General features: G+C 36.7%; 1 protein-coding gene across 3 annotated transcripts; it reads right to left on the bottom strand.

The window, feature by feature from the left end:
• Window positions 1-2618: 2618 nt before the first annotated feature.
• On the bottom strand, window positions 2619-20198 carry LOC110098254 (eukaryotic peptide chain release factor subunit 1-2). 3 transcript variants are annotated; one of them, XM_020825009.2, is made up of 2 exons: window positions 19934-20198; window positions 2619-4170 (listed from the first exon to the last, which is right to left on the bottom strand). In XM_020825009.2, the coding sequence occupies exon 2, from the start codon at window positions 4155-4157 to the stop codon at window positions 2847-2849; it is 1311 nt and encodes a 436-aa protein (XP_020680668.1). In that variant the 5' UTR covers window positions 4158-4170; window positions 19934-20198; the 3' UTR covers window positions 2619-2846. The 3 variants fall into 3 exon arrangements, with proteins under 3 accessions (XP_020680668.1, XP_020680670.1, XP_020680671.1); XM_020825011.2 differs by having other exon boundaries at window positions 2619-4165; XM_020825012.1 differs by lacking the exon at window positions 19934-20198 and adding an exon at window positions 19658-19824.
• Between the last annotated feature and the right edge of the window lie 773 nt (window positions 20199-20971).

The following is a 20971-nucleotide window of genomic DNA, read 5'->3' as shown; positions in this document are numbered from 1 at the left end:
AGAGCCTTAAATTATCATCATCATTTTTGCATTAAAGCATAAATTTAATATCCCCCTTTCATTCATCATGATCCGACTTCAAATCTTAATATGACCGATGAAACTTTGGAAGAATACAAAGTTAATTTTGCATTTCAAAGTTTTATTTCCTCACGCATATTGGAAAGAAACATTAATATGAAAATTTTCTAAAATTTAATTTGAAAATTTTAATTTATACTCAAATTTCTGACTCTGCCACTACATGAGAACTATCAAAATCTACAATGATGGTTTGACCAATACGAATTTATACATAAAAACACCATGAAATCTCGATCAAAGTAAAAGATATGTTTGAAACGGTTAAAATCATCCAGACCGGTTCACCAATATAATTTATAAATCAAAGATAAAAAGAAAAATATATTAATTTTATGTATTTTTCTATATTTGGCCAACCCTCCCTATCTTCATTATGAAATTTTATAATGTTATATAAACAATTACATGTACTTATTTGGGAATAAGATGGACATTAATTGCCTTTTATGACTTTGCTTAATGGTATCATTGTATGGCCTACCCTTTTGTAGAATTTTTTGGTTCATAAAATTATTATTGTGACCAACAACCGTTGAACAGTCATGATTATCTCCCTCCACTTTCCACCAATTTCTTCTTCAAATTTTCATTAAAAGCACGATAGTTCGATTGAACATGTTCTTCATGGATTAAAAAAGGGATTTTTTTTTTTTTTTTTTTTTTGGGGTTTTTTTTTTTTTTTTTTTTGGAGTCGGTAGGCGAATGATAGAAGTTTGTGGTTAGTGCGAGAATCGAATACCACAGGTTAATAGCGTGGAGGAGGGCAAATTATTAGGTCTGGTCACCGGACTTAAAAATAGGTCCAGACATCCAATAAAAACTTGTCATGTCGCCTGCGCTTTAGATGCACTTTCACTTCGCTTTCCCTGCATTTTTGACACGCTTAACTTAAAATAATATTTTATTAATATCCGTATCTATCTCTAGGTCCCATGATTGAACCTAATAATTTGCCGTGGAAGAGGCGGAGGACCCATCTACGTTATTCACAAGGGCTAAAAATCTGGCCATATGGATTTATTGTATGAGCAATTATATTTCTTTTTTACTGCATGACAATGTTTTCTACAGAGATTCGCTCAGCTTAGGGGACAGTGGGCTTTGAACAGGCTTCGTCCAAGGCAGGCAGGTTAAGAAGTGCTTTTCGAAAGTACTCATGCGTTTTGAAAATTTTTCTTTTTCTTTCTACAAGAATTTTTTAAGAACAGTCGCTTATTTGGACGAATTTTTACTACTTAAAGTAACTTTTTAATACAAATAATTATAATTTTTTACTAAAATACTTATTTAAGAAATAATTAGAAAGTCATCCTAAACAAAATCTTAATCATTTAAAAGTAAAAAACAATGTCTTAAAACTAAGGGGCTGTTTGGTAGCAAGATTTAGGTTGGATTTGAGGCGGATTTGAGCGAAATCCAGCCAAACGGCCTAAAATGCAAATCCAAATGTCACGGCAAACAAAATCCTCCCTAGACGGAAAATTCCGCCGATTCGATCTAAATCCAGAATTTCCGAAATCCTGTATTTGCCGGATTTACGAAATCCATGGTGCTAGAAGAAGAATCCGCTCAGTAAATCTTGCTCTATAGTCAAACAGTCACATGAGATTTAAGAAGATTTATCATGAATGTTACCAAACAGTTTTCAGGATTTAAGCCTCTCAGGATTTCCAAATTCCGGATTTAGAGGATTTACGAAATCCTACTTAAATCAATTCTAGGATGCTACCAAACAGCCCCTAAGGTTTCGTTTGGGACGGTTTTTTTTACTGCTTCTTGAAACAACTTTTAATTTTTAAAATTTTTGTACTAAAAAACTACTTCAAGAAGTAATAAAAAAGCCATTTCAAACAAAGCCTAAGACTTATTTTGAGACAATTTTGTTATTATTTTGTATAATAACTTTTTAATACAATTTTTTAAAAAATAATAATAAAAAAACAGTAATAAACCAAAATCTCTCATACATCAAATTTATGTTACAAAAATAGAAGAAAGGAAAATCATACCTTGCATACCAAAACCCTGAACGACCGAAGGACAAGCGCCCCATGGATTCTTTTGGATGCTTCAAATTAGAAAACTTATTTTACAAAATAATGATTGTATTAGATTCTATGATTTAATTGGATTGAACGCAATTAGAAAATGATATAAATTTAAAATTTAGCAAATAAATTCAAATTTTTCCAAGAAAATTATTTTATTTTTAGCCTTCTTTTAAGACAACTTTCTTATTGCTTCCTAAAGTAGCTTTTAATATAAAATTTTTAATTTTTATAATAAAAAACTGTTTTAAGAAACAGTAAGAAAATCATCCTGAACAAAACCTTATTTTTACATTCAAAAGCAATGAACATAAAATCATCCTTTCCTAATATAAAAACTGGTGCGGTTTTTCAGATAGAAGCTACAGTCAATAAAAGGAATTCCAAAACAAATTCAGATAACTCGTTTTTCAGATAGAAGCTATAGTTTGACAGATCGATCAAAGATGCAGTCGATATCATCTGGCTATAAAAATAAATAAATAGTTTACTGTCAAAGAAAACTATGCCTCATTGAACTAATTCAAAAATCATAAATCATTTGACAACAGAATAATGTTATATCACAAAGCATAAAGTTTAGAACAAGTTGCACACAGATGATGCAAGAATCTAATAGAAAAACTCACACTAAAAACTGTTTATCAACTTACAGGCTGCAGCATCCTCAAAGAATCCGCCATCATAAGCTCAAATCAATCAACTTGTTAATTTCTAATCAGAATCTTCGTATGCCTCCCCATCTGAAAGCTCATCAAATGACCTGATATCAAGCTGATAGCGAAGAATGCCGCCGATTCCGCCAAATCCTCGGCAGAATTGTGAGCCCTCCTGCGACTTATTTGTGACGAATTCGAGGCTGCAACCAAAACGTTTGTATTCATTTGCAAACCATTCTAGCAAAGAAGTCTTCTCTTGCACCTCTAATTCTGCGTTGGTATCAGGATCGCGGAAGTTGCTTTGGTCAAGTTCTTGCTCCTTATTAAAATGCTTTATACTGATTTCATTGCTACCACTGTTTTTCAAGACATATCTGTTAACCTCTAAATTTTCCCAAACAATGAGGATCTCAACGGCACCCATCTCGAGAGCCTTAAGTGTGTCATCCACACCAAAAACGTACTTCCCGGTGTCTTGGCTTATTTCCTCAAAATACTTCCCTATAAGTTTTTTCTCTTGTATGAATTTTACATTAGAGAGGATCTCAGCTGATAGCTCAATTGCCTGGTTGAAACCGTTTTCTCCTCCATAAGAAACGTCAACAACATTGAGAATCTTTGCCTGAAGACGGGGATCAAACATGTCAGACTGGCTCAACTCTGTTTTAAAATCAGCAGAACCAGCCAGAATCAATCCAGCAACATTTGGCTGACTTGTAGCAGGATTAATGAAGAACTGTGTAGCAAGTTCAGCTGTCTTTCGTACATAATTGTGGCGCTTCTCCATCCGAAGCCTCGCAAAACGCAAGGCAGATTGTCCACCTCTTCCGTGCTTCTTTGGGAGATCAACAGTAAATTTATGGAGAACCTCACGGGTATTGCCACTTAATGTTCCAAACAGAGTTCCATTTCCATCCATAACAATAAAACCAAATTTGTCATCGGACTCTAGAAGCTCGTTGAGAGCCTCTGTATGGAACTTGTTATCACAGAGATAAAGGGATGCATTGATGGGCTTGAAAGGCTCAAAATCTATTGTAACTTTTTTCTCTTTGCCATCCTCAGTAACAATGGTGCCAGTATACAGAACTAGTCCATTGGGAGGTACCTTATTGTAAAGCTTCAGCCTCTGTTGAGCTGAAGTAATGGCTGCCAACACAGACTGTCGATTGACTCTACTCTTGATGTTTGAAGCAGTTCCATATTCATCACCTAGCATTTTGGTGACTCGAGAAATCTGATCACGTGGTGGCATAATAAGAGAAATCATGCTCGTGCCATTACCTCTGGCAGATTCTAGTGCCTTAATCAATTTTTTGACCTTCCAGATCTCAATATTCTTATCAGTTTCATGACTATCAGTCATTTTCAAGTCTGCTCTGAATAACAAAAATCAACTAACTTTTATTAGGAAATTGGTTCGAACGCACAAGAACAGTGAAACTTAGGTGTAATGCTAGATGACAAGTCAAATATTTTGGTTGGTTTGCGGTTCAAGAAACGTTAGAAAGCAGTCGCGGTAGAAACCAAAAGAAAACTTGATTACGTGATGGTTTTAAAGTGATCTAGAAAACTAAAATATGCACGTTTTAGGAGATCTTCAGATGTTTAATTAAAAATTTCCAGATAAAAAAGAACAAGATATAATAAGCACATTTTCATTAGCAACAAATCTCTTTACCGTGTTTAGAAGAAATAGCAGATGATTCATATTAAAAAAACACATGCGAATAACTCAATTTTAATGATTTGTACTAAATGAAACACTTTAAACAGAATAGTAAAGTAAATACCTTAAAGATAAATAAATTCGGTATTAGGATATTGTCTCAATAATTTTGTTAAGATAAGTTAATAATTCAAAATAGGTGATTGAGGATAAATACAAACAATCCTTTCGTTTTTGAATAAGAAAAGGTTCAAAAACTTATTATTTAACATCATCATATCAAAATTTGAAACTGGAACTAGATTCTACCTCCTAGAACTCTTATTAATATAATAGTTAAAATAATCTCTGTTGGTGGTGGGTGTGCTAGGCCTTAAGATCCCTGGGTGTTTTTAACCATGAAAAAATTTTCAGGTGCATGTTAGAAAGAAAATAGGGAGAGAAGATGGAGAGATAGGTGGTGTGCTTGAAAATCTAAAAGCTGATGATGATGTATTAGAGAAAAAGGCAGGCGGTGGGGAGAAGCTTCAAGGAATTAAATGTAGAAAATATAAGAAGAAAAGGGAAGGAGTAACACTGAAGGTTCTGCTCAACTATTTTAATGTGGCACAAGTGCTGTGTCACGTAGAGTTTGGATTTAGCTCCACTAGGATGGTTAGAAAATACATTTGCGTAGAAATACTAAGTATTTGAACCTCTCCGGCAAGACTTAAATTTTTAGTATGAAAATGGATTTGACCATTGGCCCCATAGGGGAACGGGCGATCTTTCGAGTGATTCAATAGACTCTAAAAATTCGTTTTCAATCTGAAATCACAATTCGTTTTCAACTGATTAGAATATTGGACTTCATCCAACCTCAATTTCTTTTTTCTCTTTCTAACAAGAAACAGGCATAAAAGAGGAAGGAAGAGCTGGTAGGCTACCCAAGCACCATCCAAAGAATTACATTCGAACATTCTAGGAGCCACCTTGGGTAACCAAATTCGATCGGGTAATCATTCAAATTCAGAAAGGAAGCTCGTTTCTTTTTTGTCTTACTCGAATTGGAGCCATAAGGCTAACTGGACTAGATAATTCTACTCTTGCAACTAGATTTAGGTTCAACCTATATATTGAAGTAATGTATCGTGTCCTTTCAATTTCCAAGTATCTGGGGGGGTTCTTTCTCCGTCCATCAGTTCCCAGTTGTTCAGCGCGGAGTAGAGCAGTATTGCACAACTTTGACCCCATTATAACATCCCAAAAACGATGAGATGATCCAAGACTATACCATAAAGGGGTACTCAATTTGATCGCCTCTTCAAATAAATTAGTTATAAGTCCATAAGAAACTACCTCGTTCACATTCGTTCAAGTTTAAATGATATAATTTTTTTATAAAAGTTGTTGATACTTGATAGTAACAATTCTCATATCACACAGTTGAAATCAAAGAAGTTGACGCCGGAAGTTCAAAGTAGGGGTGTAAATTAGCCGAGCCGGCTCGAGCTCGACTCGATAGCGAGCTCACGAGCCGAGCTTATCGAGCCACGAGCTCGAGTTCGACCTGGTTGAGGCTCGACTCGTGAGCTCGCGAGCCAGCTGAAAATTATTTAATTAATTAAATTAATAAGCAAACATATTTTTATTTAAAAAAAATAAACGGTTTAAAAAAAAAACAACCAGCCGGTTCAAGTTTTCAAAAAGAAAAAACCATTGTTTCTACTTTTTGCTAGTTATTTATAATATTTTCATTAATGCAAGCTATCCTAATTTCGAAATACGGGACAGACACAGGCGACAAAATGAGAAATTGGGTAGGAAAATGGAACAAATGCGAAATCTAGTATGAAATTGAACGGCTTACAAGCCGGCTCGAGCTCGTTTATAATGGGATGAGCTCGAGTTCTACTCGAGCTCACTTTCCGACTGACGAGCCGAGTTCGATAGCTCTAAAACTCGACTCGTTTACGCCCCTAGTTATGAGACATGATCGAATCAGCAATCGGAAATCATATGATAGAGATCAAAACACCACAAATTAGATTAGAATTTAAATTAGATCAAGTTAAGGATGAATTTGATCTTGTTTGCATAAGCTTGTTATTAATTCCTAATTCAGAATAGGATAATTTCTATTGGAAGTATCTTTTAGTTTGAGCTTATCTAATTTATATAGATAGAGTTTCCTAATTTTGTAGAGTTTGTTTAGATATTGAATAAGAAATATTGCCTACTATAATTGCCATAAATAGACCATAAATCAATGGAAATCCTTCTCTATTCCTCTCAGCCGAACTCCCTGCAGTTCCTGTTACTGTAGCTTACAAAAGCTGCAACCCATCAGGCAGCCCGTAACTAGCTGTGCCAGGGACTGCCCCTGCAGTTGTTCCTTTCCCACTGCCGCTGAATTAATTGCTGGCTGCCACCATTTTTTGTGGATTTTCTTTGCTGTGTTCCACTGCTACTCTTCCCGCATTCAGCCCACAGCACCAGTAGGATAAGCATCCGAAACATGATGAATTGCTGGCCGAGACCTGAAAACACCCGGCACTGTTCCTAATCCCTAGTCTTCCTAAAATCTGCAACTTCTGCTGCTGTAGTTGATTAACTGTGCAGCCCCTAAAGCACTGCAACCTTCTAGAGGAACTAAGATAATAATTACAGCAAGATGACTGATGTTCCATAGGGAAAAAAAAAAACAGAATTCGGGAAAGGAATTGCTGTGATCAGCAAGTAGAAGGTCAAAACACTGCAAGAATGTCTATCTACCGTAAGGAAACTAAATTAAAAAGTTTGTTACGCAAATATTAAGGAACTTCTTATCTGGGCTATAAAATTAAAGAATTAAACTAAAATATGTGAGACACTTTTTTGATGAAATGGTTGGAGTTTTATCACCCAGCCGAAAATTAAATGTGATCATGTTGGAGCGCTCTTAGGATGAGTAACCTTATGAGAAACTACACCATGAAGCTAAAACTGTGAGGTTTCGCTTAGTAATGGGTTTGAGCTAGGCGAAAGAGGACACTACCTCATGATGTAGACCTACATGTTTATAATCGACTATGTCAATCAAATAATTAATCTGAGCAAATTTATATTTTTTTTATGGACTTTATTTTAGATTCATGTTTCAATCTTATGTGAGCTTGTTGGTTATAGAATTTCTTCAAGTGCTATGCAAGTGTGATAGACAACTTTCTAAAGAAAGATGTATCCTAATAATTGTGTAAGACCTAGATTTTCTACATTTCGGTGATCTTTCCTTTATCCTTTTCTTCTTAATTACTTCGGTATTAAATGCATAGAATACAAGCATTTAATACCTAGATTTTCTCCCATACCAATTGTCAATCAAATTTGCTACAGCTGAGATTTCATCTATAGCATAGAATTTACAATTGCTTGTAATTTTTTTATTATTTGAATTTCTCGTTGATTAATTTGATTTATTTGACATTATATTATAAATTGGCTCCAACTTTCATGTATTTTTAAATTTAAGCCTTAAAAAATGGTTTTTTTGTGTAATTGGTGATATTTGGTATATGAATCCGACTATTTTTGTGTGATCTACATATATTACATCATCTTAGTTGTATTAGGATCGCTAAACCCGTTCATTCCTACATGACCTTGCAGTGTATGGGCTGGCTTGTCACAATTGGTATGGAAGACAGACCTCTAGAATGACAAGTCTAATAGCACAAAATTTTTAGGCTTTGGATAACCAAGAAATGAGATATCCTAGTCTAGTAGGAGAACTCATGAAAATGCCATGGGATATTAAAATATGGCAGGCTTAAAGTGAAGAAGACAAACAAGAAATAGATGAAAAAATCCTGGAGACCAAACTATTTTGGCAAATGAGTTCCTAATAAAAATAGTATAGAAAATAATCAAGGGTTGTATCTCAAGCTAGAATCTTTGTGCATGACAAAAAATCTCTAGACTTTTATTGAAAGTAGATATGCATCCAAGAAGGTAGGATCATTATTAAATCACATCTTAAAGAGTTTAAATCCATTGTCAGAAATTAGAGTAACATAGATTTGATGATCGTTGATGAGAATCAAGCTTTGTTACTCTTGTACTCTTTGCACCCCCTTATAAGCATTTCATGAAACTATATTATATGGATGAGATACAATATGCTTATAAGATGTTAAGAATTTGCTTTTCTTTAAAGTTGCAATGGCTAAAATTGAGGATTTAGGAGATGAAAAGCAACCTAAAGGATTAGTGAGAGACCTTCAAAACAAAACTACTTCCAATCATGGAAAAAATTAGGTGGCAAATTGAGTTTTTTCTATTTTTAAAAGAAAAGGCATATGAAATGAGCTTGTCAAGCCTTGAGGGAGTAGCATGTCCGTGACACCCGCAATTTGGCCATGTGCAAACATAAAAGTTCTTTTAATATCCATTGGAAGCAGAGATAAGAATCAATGAATTATAGATTTATCTAATTTGTAAAAGTGTGTCCGTATAAGAAACTAATTTCTAAATATGAGTCATATACTATTTAAGATTATAGGAAAAAGAATATAACTTGCAAGATAGTTGTTCTGATATTGTGAAGTTGAAGATGCATAAGGGCACGACTAGAATATGGTAATAACAAGTATATACCAAACCTCCAAAAGAATCTAATATTTTTTTAGTGTACTTACTCAAACAAAAATGCAAGTTCTCAGAATATGCTTAAGCATTAAATGTTTGCAAGATGCATTGGTTGTCATAAAATTTAAAAGTTGTTGGACTTTCTGATGTGAAACATATGCATGGAAACAAAAACTGCTTGGGGATTTTAATATAAGATTATTAAAATTTTGCTAGTTATAGAATTAATGCTTACACAAGTTAGGTTTCCAGAATTATCAAGTCGAAATTATGTAAGGCATGCGGTTACAACTAGATTAACGAGACAATATCAAATTGACAACATATAAATAGAGAGTAATGTTATGGCGAGAAACAATAATCCACGGTTAACAAATAGAACTCTTCACCTTGGGTCCCTCACTCACTCTCTTGTTGGTGGCACTTTTAATGGAGGAAGATTGAGAGCAACCGAGCGATGCCACTAGGAGACAAATGGCGCCCAAAGTGTAGTCCATTGGAGAGATAGCCGGTGGCGGGTAGTCCACAGGATGACTAATGAGCATCCAACGTCCGGGAAAGAATATGCTCCTCGATGGAAGGTACTAGCGTGAACAAGATGCGATTTAAGTAATCCTCCACGGAAGAATCCACGTCAATTTACGTCGAAGAAAGGGGATTCAAGGACGTTGGTTTGTCCTTGATCATCAAATAAGAAACCATAGTTGACTTCTGAATCAACCATGCATGATGGTGGTGGTGGTAGGGAGAATCTCTCTTGAGCTTGGTGAGGAGGTGAGGAGATAATGGGAGGAGACTAGGGAGGGTGAAGGGGTCGGCTATGGGTGGAGTTATTTGGGTTGAAACAAGTGATTTGGGGACAAAGAGAAGAGAGGGAAAATCTGAAGTTTAATTTCAGATTTTCCTTAATGGGAGAGGCTAATTTGAAATTCAAATTAACCCCAATTAGTGGATTAATGGGGGGTGGCGGGTATGGGAGAGATTTAAGGAAAAATAAATGCCGCTTAGGTGGCAAATTAAGGAGAGAGAGAGAGAGGGGAAGAGATGTGCCGGCCCTATGGGGGTTTAATTTTGTGTTTAAATTAAATGAGAGTGGGGCCCATGTGATTGAATATAGCAATTAATTCAAATTTTGAATTAAATTCAGATTAGATGAAGTGTAAAGAGTTTCCTAATTGAATTCTATCATTTAAGGAGGGATTTAAAATTCAAATTTCAATTTAAATTTCAAATCTGAAATTTTCTAAATGATAGGGGAACGAATTAGGAAAGTAATGAAAGTTGAATTGAATTAGAGAAGTCAAAATCCATGGGCTGATTTGGAGTGGTCGGCGGTGGGGATTCCTGGATTGGCCGACGGGTCTAGGTGGGGGTTGGGACGGGTGGAGGAGAGGGAAAGGGTGGCCGGCGGAAGGAAGGAGGGGCGGGATCTATGGTTTAACGGCAAGGGAGGGGGCTGGTGGTTCGCCGATCAAGTAGTGGGGGAGGTGGGGGAAAACCGGCGGCTAGGGGAGAAGGAAAGAAGAAGAAAAATAGAGAAAAACCAAGAGCTCCACCAAGGGGATGTTGGGTATTGCTTTGAGCCTCTCCTAGGCTAATCCTCACTCGAGAACTCACAAAGAGATCCAAAACCAAAGTTGAAATTTCATATCAATATTCATCATCTCATACAATGCATGAGGCCTCCTATAAATAGGTAAAAATGAAACAAAAACTAAAAGACATAAATGCCCTCGGGGCTACAATATCAAATGACCACCCATAAGGGTAAAGCAGTAAAAATTGAAAATAAAATAAGCTACTACATAAAATGACTCAAAATAAAACTCCTGATCGTGGCCGTTGATCTCCGGCGTCTCCGATGGTACATATGTCGAAATCGCTGAAGATGTCCTCATCACTTGAAGGATATAACTTCAAGTGGAGCTTTTTCAATTTGATCATATATGTTGGAGCACTATGATTTAAAGAAGACTTAAGCAGTAAATTTATTAATTGTATGCAATGTATCAGAAAAAAATGATCACACATGTTAAGTGTAGATGAACAAGCGAATTAATTCTCAGTGTTACACAATATATCTAGGAGCCAAATCATACCATTAAAACATTTAAAAAGAGCCAAAAGCCATTAAAACATTGTGAGATAGGTGCACTTTCAATATCAATAGATATGTTGTGGTGTAGAAGATGTGCTTCAAAGATCTCTAGCACACATTACATTCAAACATCACATAGAATTTATATGGTTATGTGAGACTCAAACCTTTGATGCTTTGAGAGATTAGAGAGCTCAATTTGGAGATAAGACATTAAGGAGATCCAAAATTTATTGCTATATTGGAAGGGATGGGACGAAAGAATTGTTAAGATACTATCTTAATAATTTTGCCAAGGTAAATAAGAGCATATTCAAATATTCATTGCAAATTTTTTATTTTTAATTAACTTCAAATAAAAACTTGAATATGATTTAGATTTCAATTCTCAACTAAAATTTCCATTAAAACAAACCCAAAGGAGCCAATGCATTGGTGGCGGACAAGTTTATGAAGAAGAGAAAGGCAATGCTGTTGGCAATGAAAAACATTTTGATGATTATTTTTGGTGAGAAAATAAGAAGATGAACTTGAAAAGTCAAAAGCTACTAAAGGTTTGATTAGAAAGAGAGGTAAGAAGTGGTGAGAAGCTTTAAGAAAATAAAAGAATAAAGAGACAAAGAAAGAGAAGAGAAAAGAAAGAAAATTTCACTCTGGTCATTAATTTGAAAATATGTTGAACTGTTTTTATGTGAAGCAAGCAGGATGGTGCCATAAGCAAGCACGATAATGTCAAAGGGAGATATAAATTATACAAGAAACACTCCACATGCATGCCCCTCAAGTTGGCATGATAGGAATTCGATCTCCACATAGGAAAAAAAAGAAATAACAAAGAGAAAACATAGCAGAAATCAGCAAGAAAGAATGAGATTATAGGCTAATTTTATTGGTATTGACACAACAAACCAAGATACAAGTTAATCTACTATTTGAGAGGTAGATCGACTCTCCACAAACCCTAGGCGCCGCTAAGAACAATTCCAAAGAAAATTACTCCAAAACACCAAATCACATAATGAAAATAAAACAACCTAATTAATTCTAAATAAACCTTTCTAATCCCTCCAAAAAATTAATTTTAAATTAGCCAACTTTTCCTAAATAAACCTTCATAATTCCCTCCAAAATTTGAATTCAAATCAGCCCTCCTTCCCGAAATCAACCTTCTTAATTCCCTCCCAATTTTGATTTTCTATGATAAGTAATTAAAAGTAGAATTAATTCCCTTTAAGCCCCCCTCTCTCCTTGCACGCCACCCATACTAGTGGGGCCCACAGAGCTCTTCCGCTCGAAAGCTAGATCGCCCCCCTTGCTTGGGCTGAGTTGATTGGTTGGACTAGCTCAAATGGTACATCAACACTCCCCCCCAAAGAGCCACCTTATCCTTAAGGTAGAATAAAGAAAATGGTTGTTGAATCATTCGATAAGGTTAGGAGTGTAAATGAGTCAAGTCGAGCTCGAGTCATGCTTAACTCAAGCTCGAATCGCGAGCCAAATCCCAAGCTCGAACTCGAGCCGAGCTCAGAAGGCAAGCTCGAGCTCGTCGAGCCGCTCAATTCGAAGGTTCGAGCTCAAATTTTGCGTCTGAACTCCATCCCGTACCCAAGCTTCTGTCTCGCGATTTCATCTTCCCAGTTCCCACCTGCTATATTGTTTCACGTGTGCGATCCTGCCTTCCCGCCCGATGCCCTCTATTTCCTCTTGCCGCATATGAACCCACCTTCCCGTACGGCGTCAGCTATTTCCTCTTTCCTCTTCCCACGTACGAATAGCCTTTCCTGCCCGGCGCCCGCTATTTCCTCTTCTTGCATGCGATCCTGCCTGTTATTTCTTCTTCTCCCGTCCAACCGCAATCATGCCTTCCGTACACTCGAGCCCGACTGCGATCTCGCCTTTTGCACACTCGAGCTAGCTCGCGAGTAATTGAGCCGAGCATAAGCTGAATCGAACTCGAGCTCAATAAGCCAAAAAGCACAAAATTTCGCTCTAGCTCGATCTAGAAACTCGATAAGCTTATCTCGCGAGCTCGTTAATAAGTTGAGCTTGAGCTGGCTCAGCTCACTTACATCCTTAGATACGGTTCCCGTGTTGCTTCGTAGTAGGGAAAATCCTTCCACTCGATCGACACTTCTCTAGCTCCTCTGGTTGTTGAGTGAACTCCTCTCGTTTCCATTGGCTCCAGGATTATCTCCATTTCTTCAGTCAAGGTCATTGACAGCATCGCTGATGGACTGTGGTCCTAATAACTTTCCTCAACTGCTACACATGGAATATTGGGCGTATGGTGGAAGTAGGGGATAGCTACAAACGATATGCTACAACACCAATCCTCTCCATGACCTCATAAGGCCCATAGAACTGTGGAGATAACTTTTCATTTCTTCTTCAAGCTAAGGTCATCTGTCTGTAGGGTCGAATCTTCAAACACACCATATCACACACCTTAACTACACATCCCTTCTCTACTCGTCAGTCTATTTCTTCATAATTTGTTGTGTCCTCAGTAGGTGTCCCTTTAGCTCTTCCAATATCCTATCCTGCTCCCCCAACTATTATTCCATTAATGAAACTGGAGTGCTCTTGGTCTCATAATATACCATATGAGGAGGGTCTCTACCATAAATAATTTTGAAGCGTGTAGTCTGTGTTACACTATGGTAGGATGTATTGTACCAGTACTAGGCCAAGGGTAACCACTTCACCCAGGTCTTGGTTGTTTCTGATACAAAATATCTAAAATAAGCCTTCATACTCCTATTCACCATCTCGGTCTTTCCATCAGTCTGTGGATGGTATATTGAACTTCTCTTTAAAATGATCTCCTGCATCCTGAATAGCTCTCTCCAGAAGTGGCTCAAGAACACCTTGTCTCTATCTAACACTATGGACTCCAAAATTCCATGGAGGCGGACCGCCTCTCGATACAACTGTAGAAATGGCTAAACCATGTCTGGTGTTTCTATCTTCTCCCAATCCTATTCACCTTCCAAACTCTGCAACACCACAAAAAATCTTACTCCATCCTGGATTGCCCTTACTATGGTTTTGAGTGAAACCATAGTTTTGGATAAGCTAGGATCCGCTCTAATGACCATTCTTATCACCTTAACCTTGAACTCCATTATTAGAGCCTTCCAATCAATATTGATCTTCCTCAACTTCTGCAACCACTTCATTCCCAATATCACATTTGTGCTCCCCAAATTCGATGACAGAAAGTCTTCCAATACTTGAACCTCCGAAAGGATTAAAATCACCCCTTTGCAAATTTCTCTACTCATCTCTATTTTTCATGTTCCTAGCATAACCCCAAAGCCCCAAATGTCCACTAATTTCAGTCCTAACTTATCCCACATCCTGCTGGAAATGAAGTTATGGGTAGCTCCACTATCCACCAGTACTATCATCTCCTGATACCCAATCTTCCCCTTAACCATTATGGTGTAGTTTGGCATGAACTCGACCATTGAGTTAACGGATACCTCTACAACATCTAAATGCACGTGATCATCTTCATCCTCTCCTTCCACCTCTGTAGCATCTTCCTCCTCTTCACAAATTGTTAGGACCTGTAATGAACGGTCCTTACAACGGTGGCCTGGAACGAACTTCTCATCACACCTAAAGTATAAACCCTTAGCCCTCTTCTCCTAAATTTTTGACCAGGTCAACCTCTTCAAGTTCCTCCTTTGTCATACTCAGTTACTCACTAACCTTTATCTTCGGGGCTTCCTTCTGAATAGGCATCGTTTGCACCTTTGGTGACATAAATGTAGAGGTCGTGCGGTATGAGACTCCTGAACTGCTGCTGCGGGGACTCCTCTCCAAGGAGTTCTTATCCTCCAACAACTGAGCTAACTCAATAGCCTCCCCTAAGTCACATGGTCTCAGTAATTGAACAATTGCTCGAATATCAAGCTTGAGCCCCTTCATAAAGTTCTCATATAGCACAGTCTCTAACAACCTTCCCAACTGAGAAGTACTTGAACTTCTCCCGGTACTCTATCACCGTCCCCTCCTACAACAAAGCAAAGAATTGTTCATAAAAGTTTCCTTCCTGACTGATTAAGAAACTTTCTAGTAAACAATCTTTGAACTCCCTCGATGATCAGATCAAATCTCGCAAGTCTCACCACTGGTACCAGGACAAAGCCTTCCCCTCCAGACATAGAGTGGTTGCGGTGAGTTTTTCATCTTTTGTCAACTCATTTACAGCAAAATATCGCTCCACCTGATAAATTCACCCGTGAGCATCTTCTCCCTAAAAAGCCGGCATCCTCAATTATCTCACCCTAGAAACCCTCAATTGCTTCTCCCTTCCCTAGTGTAGCGGGTGCTGTGATCCCTCCATGCTTCCCTCTCCCTCAAATAAGCTCTTTGATCTTCACAATCCCAATTTCTTTGTCGTCCATACCCTTTACCTGTTCCCCTCCTTTGAAATGACTCGAAAGGTGACATTTCATTTTCTTCCCTAAAATTTTCACCTCCTGATCCTCCCTCATCATCCCTATATTAGAATTTTCCCTACTTCCTTGTCCGATCAACGGTGCCCTTGCCTCCGATGATGACTTCTTGGCTTGAAACTCTAACATCATTTTCATCATCTCTTCAAGATTTGATTTGTCTTCAATTATTGAAATTCACTATCTGAATTCATATTTCAGATTTCCAACTTCCCCATCAAGCCTCACCTCCAACTCATCAACCTTCTTAGTTGACATAGGTCCCAAAAAAGATGCACTATTACCAATTTGATCGGAATCTGATCTCCACACAGCCAAAAAATAGCAATAACAACGAAAAAAAACAACAAAAATCAGCGAGAAAGAATGTAGGCTAATTTTATTAATACCAGCATAACAAATCAATATACAAGTTAATCTACTATTAAAGATGTAAATTAACTCTCCACAAACTCTAGTCTTCACTAGGAACAACTCCAAAGAAAATTTCTCCAAAACATCAAATCACATAATGAAAATAAAACAACCAAATTAATCATAAACAAATCTTCCTAATTCCCTCTGAAATCTCTTTGAAGAAATTTAAGGAGGCAAAATTGAGCTAATAACACAGCTAGTAAAGCTATGGCTAATCCTGAATAAGCAACAACGTTCCTTGCTATGAGTATCCAGGAGTTTAGAAATTACACTTTGTTAACTATTCATACTATTCCGCGAGCGATCGTCAAGCCAATAACTTTGAAATTAAGCATATCATGCTTCAAATGATCCAAAATTCTTAGTTTGGAAGCTTGCTATCACAAAATCAACTTGATTATGCAAGCATTTGATGTTTTCTATAGTTATGCAGAGGCAACTTGTCTTTGATTGTTGTCCATCGCCTCATAGACTTTGAAAATTAGTTCCTCTTGGATTATAAGATGTAATTATCCTTTTTAGTATCAATCGAAGCTCTCCCTATCAGCAAGAATGGTAGGCTCAAAATGATTGGGTATTTTGGATTATACAAGAAACATGAGAAATCATCTAGCTAAGAATAAAAAATATGATCATATGATTCTAAGAGAGGTATCGGAGAGGATTGGTGAAGGTGGGGAAGGTGGCAGGATAATGAAAATTTTGAAAAACAGAAGTCATGCATGTTGGGCATGTTACTGCAATAAAAAAAGGAGGTCCACTTATGTTACATTGCAAACCAATTTAGGAAAAATTCCTTTGGCATGAAGAAATAGAAGGTAAAATAAACTAAAATTGTATGAGGGGTCAAGGGTTTGAATGTTTAAAGAGTCTAGGCTCAAAACCAATCAGTTGGTGTTTTAAAACACCAAAAGGATAGTTGATTTTGATTAAAGTCAAGTCTACCACCAATTCAATTGAACAAGAATGCTCAATCCAGCATCAACCCATAAAGCAGCCACTTTCACGTAAATGCCATTAAATTAAAATGATACCATATGTAAAATTGCATTACCACAAACAGCATTCTGTTCAAAGTAATGTTTCGCAACTCATTCTGTTACTTGTGCAAATATGCATGAATGGAATAGAAATGGTACATTCTGGTTCATATACCATACTAAGCCATCTCTCAAGTACAATGTTTAATCACTTCAGAAAATGCCATCTCTAAGAAATTCATGGCAACAGTCATCTCCGCAATATGCTTCCCCACAAACCATCAGATATACCTTAAAATGCAAGATATTTCAATTATACACCAAAAGTATACAACATATCCTATCGCACAGCAATATTCTCCTTTTACTTTACAATGTTGTTTCCGTTTTGGGAAAACTGTTTGAACTCCTTCCAAATGCTAATTACACTTATGAAAAGAAATATTTTATTTCCAGTCATGCAGGCAGAGATCAATATTAAACATGCTAGAATCATTAATAAGTTGTAGGTACATTGAAGTTGTTTTAGAAGAATGGTACAAAGAATGATTACACAAAGGTGAGCAACACAGTTTAAACTTCAATGTTTGATTCTGTTCAATCAGACTTTGACCCATTATTCAACACTAGAATTCTTTTTAAGTATTTTTATAACGTCACAAATAAATATGAATATACACTCTACCACATGAGTGTTATTTACCCCCAAATAGGTTTACAAATGAACTAACACGATTAACAAGTTACTCGTAGCTCAGCTCTGTTAGAGCTCCTTCATAATCATTTAATTGACTAATTAAGCAAACTTGAAAACTTTTATAAATACTCAAATAATAAAAGAAACTTAAATAGTTTGGTGTTCAATATGTTTATAATCTTGTATAATATTAATAAACTTCATTAAGGCTCAACAAATGCTCATTTATGACTCGATGATAAATTCATTTAATATGTGATTATGTTAGGTCTTGCTCTTTTCTATATCAGATTGATTTTGTTCTTGAGCAAAAGCCACTTGTTTATGCTCATTAAATATTTGTTTATTCAATAAATCATTCAATTAAAGTCTCATTTTTAAGCTCAATCGGTTGCTCATTAATAGGTTAAATAAGGCATGTTTAAATAACTAACAAGCTGCTTGATATTGTTGCTCGTTAATAGGCACAATAAGGCTTGTTTGATTAATTAACAAACCCAGTTCAAACGAAGCTCAAATAGTCATAATTTTAAATGAACTGAGCTTAAACATTACTACAAAAACTCAAAATGAGCTCAAGTTAGATTTTGGAAAACAATATAAAGCTCAAGCTATCCCCTACTTGGCTCGACTCGGCTCGACACATGATTTGCAATCCTATCCAACAAAAACAAAAAAGAGTTTGCTCGTGACTATATAAGAGAAATTATGAATACATGGGAGTTTGAGGACAAATCCATCTTAGTTCAAATCTATTTCCATATCTAAGCTTCTCAAGTTAGAAATTTACAAAACTCTTCAATTGGCCACATATTGCTGATGAACTTGTTAGACCACATATTGGAGCATGAATGATAGGCACTCCTCCATGTGTCACAGAGGTTATAAATGACAAAGTTGTCACCTTGCTCACCCTAGGGGTAGAGACTTTGACTTAAATTTTGATCAATAGCATGACCTTAGTTCTTGGTCGCACCATTTCCACGCTCATTATACCAAGAAGAATATTTCATACAACATTGCTCAGTGAGTTTGGGAAAGCCTTACTTGAGGATGAGGAATGCATTATTTGGTTGGACTAATTTAGGATGCTATCAGATTAAATTCCCCTTACATGATCCTCAAAGCTTCTATGAAACCATCCGAAAAGAACAATAGCAATTACTGTAAAAGAGCTTTCATAATGGACCTTGTAAAAGAGGTACAAAGAGATAGGTTAAAATATTTTCATATTAGGCCTTGAGATAATCCATTTAGAAGGGGTGGGTCTAGGCTACAAAAGGAATGATATTGAATGTATGATTTTTCTATAATTGAATGGAAATAATTACAGTTGCTTGTAAGTGTGCGCAGCTGAATATAATCTATCACAAGCACTGACTTCTTTTGGCGAGTAGCTGAGCTAATCTTGGATTGTCCTCTAGGGATCAGATAATGAGTTGGATTGAACTCGTCCAACCTGGATCCCATGTGTGACTTGGTCAATCTAACCCAGGTAAATTAGGTAAAGCGATCATCATAAAGTATAACATAGGTGAATTCTTTCATTAATAACAATTTTAGCCAAAAAAACATGGAGAGATCCAATTAACACAATCAATATCAGCCAACTTTGTGTGCAATCACGAAGAAATAACGCAAAGCAAGCTATTAATTCATGAAAAACTAAATTGATGATGCCAAAAAAATAAAAAAACATGAACAAACCCGCATAAAGGAAAATATGGAAATAGGACGCCATGAGAACAATACAAAAAGAAAGCTTGACATTAGATATCATATCTGCATCACCAAAAAACACTGAAAAATCTAGCATGCTTTTTTCCAACTAAGACATGTTTTAAATCATCAAATTCAAATCTGCAGCTCAGAAAAATACCCATCACAAACACAGAGCTATAACTCAAAACATCTAAAAGGCGTTACAAGAGTACCATGGGTTGATCAACGCCAAAGCTCTAAACAGCCAACCAAACCGATATGTCAACACCCAGTTAGTCGGATCTCCACAGAAAAATCTCTCAATGCATATAAATAAAAAGAGAATCACAAAAGTAAAAACTATGTAGCACCCAAAGAAATAAGATCAGGCTATAATCGCCGGCTTCAGCAGCCCGAAACCCTAGATCGAAAACTAAGAAACCGATAACAAGCAGAGCTAGTAGCCTGAGAAAAATTAATTAGAACCGCGGATTGAAATTATGAATTACCCGATAAGAACTTGATTTCAGAAGGAGGCCACGAATAGATGGGGCAAGCTCCTTCCTGCTTCCTTCGTTTCCTTCGTTTCCTTTTATCCAAAACGAAGGAAGACGAAAAAGGGCAACCAGGTTCTGCCTCCGGTCTTTGATACTTTCGGTTTCTACGTGAGTCAGCAAGCAGGGGCGTCTCTGGACAACCGGGGTCAGCGCAATGCCAACCTTGATAATAATTCCTCTTCACTCTGGAGTCTGGACTTCGGCCTCGCGGAACGGCCGAATTCCTAGCCTATGGACCTTCTACTTTTTTTTTTCTTTTTTGGTAATAAGGTGCACTTTTTTATTTTTAAAAAAATCATAATAGTTAATCAAAATTGTATGTGATATGTCATCAAAAATTCATTTTGTTCCGGCAAGAATCTCAATGTAAATATAAGTTTTATGTTTCGAAAATTAAAATTGGAACCATCCAAGTTTTGATTTCAATAAACTTATAGTCAAATTGAAGAACACGGAGAGACAAGCCCAACAACATCAAAATCAATCCAATCCGAGACAAAACGAGTTCAAATCAAATGATCAAAGCATTTTTAGAAGCTTTGGAGCATTACTTGGATGATTGAATGACACCCAAATATGACATGCTTATAGTCAAATCGAGTGGCTCAACGAGAAAAATTCAACGAGCCCAAGATCACTCAATTATGACATCATTTGGTCACTTAATGCTTAATAAAAGCTCTACAATCAAAGGGATCAATATGAACCGTTCATTGAAACACTCCTAACATGTCATCGATCTTCTCTATATTTACGAAACATGGGGGAGCTTTGAGGTTGAATCTCCACCCCGGCACCACCTCCGAAAAACTTTCGTCGACTGCCACCAGACTTCTACCTAACTGTCGATCGACACCAGAATTTTGCCCGACCTCCTTCGCAAGCCAACTATAGTCTTTCGATCACTCTCACCTATCGACTATGATCCTTGAGACTTCCTGTCACCCACCGATTACGATCCCTCCTATCACCGTCGTCTGCCGGCTACGG

This window comes from Dendrobium catenatum, unplaced genomic scaffold (assembly GCF_001605985.2).
Source record: "Dendrobium catenatum unplaced genomic scaffold, ASM160598v2 fragScaff_scaffold_249, whole genome shotgun sequence".
Taxonomy (NCBI): domain Eukaryota; kingdom Viridiplantae; phylum Streptophyta; class Magnoliopsida; order Asparagales; family Orchidaceae; genus Dendrobium; species Dendrobium catenatum.
Note: the sequence above shows the minus strand (reverse complement) of the source record. Positions and strands in the feature narration are given on the sequence as shown.